Consider the following 6,000-nt stretch of genomic DNA (forward strand, 5'->3'; position numbering starts at 1 on the left):
CATCCGGTCCTGGTGATTTGAACTCGTCTAGGGTAGACAGGTGTTCAGTATGGAAGGTTACGATTTGAAATGTATGTAGGAATAAATGGCAGAGTGTGAATTAATAACTGAAAAGAAAGAAAATCGATTAAAATGGAAAAACTAAGAGAAAGGAGACAGGTATAACAACTGAAGAAGATAGTCTGATCGATCGATCGATCGATTTATTTATTTATTTATTTATTTATTTAATATGCCACCCATCTCACTATCTAAAGGGATTCCGGATGGCTAGTGGAAATGATAAATTGATGAGACAGGAAAATAAAGATATAGGTTTAATTATGAATGAAATAGCTAAATGTATGTTGAAAGAATGACTTGATGTTATCTTGGGTATTGTGAATGGATATGAAAGTTAGGATTTATAAGTGGGTCACATGTGTCTGCATGTTGCAATACAAGGTTAACAAGGAAAAAATAGGAATAAGTTTTGATTAAAATTGCACAAAATGGAGCATAATAATTGGATCCAAGTGAAAATATAACTCTGGGGGTGACATGAATGGATGGCTGGAATGAGATGTGAATAGAAAAAGTGACTGATTACTCAGAAATCTAAGAATGAATTCGATAAATATTTATTAAGTCTGTTTCTATTTAAAAAATATTTTGAGTATAAACATCAGTATATTCATGTATGCATATGAAAAAAGGAATGTATCAGGTGTAATTGATGAGGTTATTTTTGATAAAATATTGAGAGAATCAACAAAGAATATAAAGATAAAGATATTATGATGACTACAACAACATGCTTTTGTGATTTGTGTGTGTGTATGTGTGTGTGTGAAAGAAAGAAAGAAAGAGAGTAAGATAATATTACCGCAAAAGAGAGTAAGATAATATTACAGCAAGGAAAGGTTACGTTTATAAAAGGCTGATAAAATGCAGAACAATTTTAATGAGAATGAAAAGTGGTTTTGCAAAAGGGTGGAAAAGGCTAAACAAGAAGTCTCTCCCATGATAAAATTATTTGGAACAAAATTCAAGTAAAGGGGTGCTGGAAGAAATATTTCATAGATTTCTATTTGAGAATGATAGCAATATGTAAAAGACTGAAACTGAAAGTAATGCTAGGTTGGTGTTCAAGAAAAATTGATGGCAAGGAAGTAATAAATTATGTGACAATGTTGAAAAATAGTAAGGCTGCAGGTGTAGATGGCAGACCTAAACAACCATTAAAATATGAATGTAGTTTATTTATGGTGGATGTCTGGCTCACATACTGTTTATGCAAAAGCTGCACCTGTGTTTGATTATTAAAAGACTGCTGCTTGCCTTATCTTATAAAAACAAAGAAAGCAAGCGATAATGCGCAAATATGAAAAATGGAAGACTTGATCATGTCCGTCATCTTGACGTTCTGAGCCCTCCTGGCCCAAAACATTGGTTTTTCTTCAGATCATACAAATCTCTCCCCAGCCCCTTTTTTAAAGTATTCGTGGAAATTTTAGCAGCATTTTGATTGAAAATATACGAGAAGTAATAATGAGCAAAATTTGGAAAATGCGGCATGGCTTTATGCTGGATGCAAGGTGTGCAGATCAGATTTTTGCTCCCCTGAATGTCATTGAGAAATGTGTTAATCTGACAAAGAAACTGTATTGTCAATTGTTGATTTTTAGACAAAGCATATGATAAACTGAACAGGCTTGAGTTAGACAATGTTTTATGTGACTGTAATTGAAAGTTGCTTGTTGCTTAATATACTTACAGACCTATAGTATATCATGGAAATAAAGCATGTGAAAGAACAAATTGAATGATAAACAAAAGACTCTACACAGCAGGGAGTAAGAATGGGATTCTCCTTGGTTCTTTAATGGATTTCTGTAAGGAACATTTTTAGTAATGTCAGGGATATATTCATTGAGGATGTGAATGTATCCATACTTTTGTATGAGATGATGCTATGCTATTGATTAAAGACCTGAAGAGATTCACATAGATGGTACAACAGAATGAAGATTATGGATTTGGAAATTAATGCATCAAAGGCTAAGGTAGTTTTACCTGAGAAGACAAGTGGAATGAACAATTATATGGTATATTCATAAATGAAAAAAATAGAACTAGGAGATGAATTAGTTCCACGAGCTTGGAGAACGAACCTTTACCTTCGATTGAATTAGTGTTTTTGGAAACATCTTTATTAAATGATGGGAAAATGGATTAAGAAATGTTCACCTGTGTAAGTGTTGGTAGAGCATGATGTCCTTGGAATTCCAATGGACTTGGCCCATTAAGTAAGTAAGCCTAATTCATACATATCGATGCAGTGGGAAGTACCTTGAATTCCCTGTGGTGCTTGCAAGATGCAAACCCTCTCTACCTTTTTGTCTTAGCAGTGGGAATTTTGCTTATTTTAAATAAACAATATTTATTAAAAATTATGCATTTTTAAATTTTTCTAGATGCCCCAGTGGGTTAGTTCCTCTCAATGATCAGGCTGCTGTATATCTTAGTTGTTTCTTCAGGTGAATACATGGGGACAGGGAGCAGGAAGGGAACAAATGGGGAATTGTGTTCCTTCAAACTACAGCTCTCTGGATTCTGCTGAAGTGCAATTCCCAGAGGCCCCAAGAGCATGATCAGTAGTGCTTGCAACTGTAGTTCAGCAACATCTGGTAGGCTAGGTTTTCCCTCCATTACACTAAAACCTCTAGAATTGTGCAGATTTTGGGAGGAGAGGTTCTTCCAAGTCAATGCTACTTCAGCTTTAATTGCAATAATACTAGAGCAACTAATAGATTTAAACTTAATGTCAACCGCTTTAATCTAGATTGCAGAAAATATGACTTCTGTAACAGAATCATCAGTGCTTGGAATACTTTACCTGACTCTGTGGTCTCTTCTCATAATCCTAAAAGCTTTAACCAAAAACTTTCTACTATTGACCTCACCCCATTCCTAAGAGGACCATAAGGGGCGTGCATAAGCGCACAAACGTGCCTACTGTTTCTGTCCTATTGGTTTTTTTTTCTTTTCTTCTTCCTATATATATATACATATGCTTATACCTCCTATATTTACTCATATATGTGTTTATATACTATATAATCTTTTTGTATGATACCTACATATATTGTTGTGACAAAATAAATAAATAAATAAAAAAAAGTAGGTACAACACACATTATTCTCGAGCAAGAGTCACTTGATAGCAAGATCAGTGGTATATAAATCCAATAAAGAAATAAATTACACACACACACACACACACACCATGAATGTAATACTTTAACAAGTTCCCACATACAAATAAATATAATCAGACTCCAGTAATGTTTTTAGGGAGACTATTAAATGATTTCTATATAAAATTCCTTCCTTCCTTCCTTCCTTCCTTCCTTCCTTCCATAGGCACTGCCAATCTTTCCAGCTCAGCCCTAGTTTTGACATGAGAGAAATGGGCCGGAGGAGAGGATTGGCTGGGGTCGCCAAGGAAAGATAGCAGAGCGGTAGCGACACCTGAGTAAAAGCACGTGGGGGACAAGCCCCTGGCTGGAAGTCGCGGGGATCCCGCACCCTTGAACTTTTAACAGGCAACTGCCAAGGGCTTGGCTTTCCCTACCATTCAACCCTGCCCGCCCCCTGCCCCTCCCCCCTCCTTGAACCGCCGGTGAAAGATGAAAGGGCTGCTCGACCAGATCCAGAAAGCAATTCTGTTTTTCGGGGGGGCGGGGGAGGATCCCGTCAGTGGAGCCACCTCGCTCAAGGATGGGGAAGAGCTTCCTCCTTCCAGTTTCTCATTTCTCCAAACCCAGACCCTGCTAAGGAGCGACACCACTCCTTCGCTTTCGGGCATCACATTGCTGCTCCCTCCCTGGTTGTGCGGAAGGGAAACTGACCCTTTTGGCTTTTGCACTCCAGGCAATTCGGAGCTAAAAGGAGAGCCTCCTGTATCCCTTAACTGGATCGGGGTGGGTAGATGGAGTTAAAGGACCAGTGGCTCCCCTCCACACCCACACACCCACCCACCTCCGGTAGCGGAGGGACTAAAGACGAGCAAGCGATCCCGCGCAACGAGAGTCCATCCGTGGCGACGCCTGCATTCTTCTCCCGGTTGCCTTCGCAAGGCTCTCGGTTCAGCCCACCCTCTCCCCCGCCCGCAGTTTCCGAGACAAAAGGCTCTCCCACCCGAGATCTGCCTTACGTGGGGACCGCGAGGGCTTTGAGGCGTCCGTCGGTGCTGCTCAAGGCTTTCCATGGCGCGGAGCTGGGCTTTTCCCTTCTTCTGCTGGCTGAAGGAACCGGGCAACTCTTGACTAGCGAGGCTCCGCCGGGCACCCGAATTGCATGCCCCACATTTAAGCCCGGCCCCCTTGGAAAGTCACCGAGGGACAGATCTGACTCATTTGCCGGTCTTTTTCGGCAGCAACAGGATGTCAGCCGAGGCTGTGTTTCAGATGGAGACGCAGAGCTGGGCTCTCCTCGGCAAAGCGCTTTTAAGCGTTGACACTGACGGCTGACACTTACATTTTCCTCCAAGCCGGGTCTTGACACTTGACATGTGCCAAAAGACACTTGGCAGCTCCCTGGTGCTTTCGAGAATATAATGCCCGAATGACCAGGTCAATAAAAATACCTGCTCACCTCAAAAACACTATGAGCTGATTTTGCATGCAAGGATAGTCCTCGGCTTACAACCACAAGTTGAGCCCAACATTTCTGCGAAACTCACATTTGTTGAGTGAGTTTTGCCCCGCTTTCTGGCCTTCCTGGCCACAGTTGTTAAGTGAATCATTGCAGTTGATAAGTTAGTAACATAGTTGTTGAGTGAATCTGGCTTCCCGGTTGATTTTGTTTGTCAGAAGTTCGCAAAAGGGGATCCCGCGACCTTGGGACACAGTAACGGTCATAAATCTGAACCAGTTGCCAAGCGTCTGAATTTTGATCACGTGATCAGAGGGAGGCTACAAAGGTTGTAAGATTGAAAAATGGTCCCTAAGCCACTTTTTTTCAGTGCTGTTGACTTTGAACGGTCGCTAAATGAACCGTTGTAAGTCGAGGACTACCTGTACATCTTACCGAAGAAGATGTACAGGTCTGAATGTTAGTACAGCCGGTCCTCAACTTACAACCGCAGTTGAGCCCAACATTTCTGTCGCTAAGCAAGGCAGTTGTTAAGTGAATTTTTGCCCCATTTTACGACTTTTCTTGCCACAGTTGTTAAGTGAATCACAGCATTGTTAAGTTAGTAACATGGTTAACTGAATCTGGCTTCCCTGTTGACTTTGCTTGTCAGAAGGTCACAAAAGGGGATCCCATGACTCTGGGACATGGCAATGGTCATAGATACAAACTAGTTGCTATGCAACTCAGTTTTGACCACATGACCCTGGGGATGCGGTAATGGTTGTGTGAAAAACTGTCAAAAGTCACTTTTTTTCAATGCCTTTGTAACTTTGAACGGTCACTAAACAAATATTTGTAAGTTGAGGACTACCTGTGATTAGTATTTGAAGTCCCTTAGGATTATGGAAAGAACTTCCTGAGAATGGACAGATAAAATGATCTTAAAGGGTTGAGATAGTACCAAAAGCGTGTTTTAGGGGAATGCCCCCATTTAAATGTATTTATTTATTTACTTATTTGTCAATCGTATATAAGATAACAGGTAAAAGTATAAACATAATTTGGATACATAAAAAAAGTAAGTAAAAAGGAATATTAGGACAGAGACGGTAGGCACGCAGGTGCACTTATGCACGCCCCTTACAGATCTCTTAGAAATAGGGTGAGGTCAACAGTAGACAGTTTTAGCTTAAAGTTTTGTGGGTTTGGGGAAGAAACTACAGAGTCAGGTAGTGCATTCCAGGCATTGACCACTGTTACTGAAGTCATATTTTCTGCAATCAAGTTTGGAGCAGTTTACCTTGAGTTTGTATCTATTATTTGCTCGTGTATTGTTGTGGTTGAAGCTGAAGTAGTCATTGACAGGTAGGACATTGTGGT

The 6,000-nt window shown here is 40.4% G+C and overlaps 1 protein-coding gene across 1 annotated transcript in view; it reads right to left on the reverse strand.

Annotated features, from left to right (window-relative positions):
* Nucleotides 1-4,304, reverse strand: part of GNE (glucosamine (UDP-N-acetyl)-2-epimerase/N-acetylmannosamine kinase) — a 52,441-nt gene extending 48,137 nt beyond the window's left edge. Inside the window, exon 1 of the mRNA XM_058166206.1 lies at nt 4,199-4,304. Coding sequence (XP_058022189.1) covers nt 4,199-4,252 — 54 coding nt within the window. The 5' untranslated portion in view covers nt 4,253-4,304. The remainder of the gene's footprint in view (nt 1-4,198) is intronic.
* Between the last annotated feature and the right edge of the window lie 1,696 nt (nt 4,305-6,000).

The sequence above is a fragment of the Ahaetulla prasina genome, chromosome 2 (genome assembly GCF_028640845.1).
Source record: "Ahaetulla prasina isolate Xishuangbanna chromosome 2, ASM2864084v1, whole genome shotgun sequence".
In the NCBI taxonomy this organism is placed as follows: Eukaryota; Metazoa; Chordata; class Lepidosauria; order Squamata; family Colubridae; genus Ahaetulla; species Ahaetulla prasina.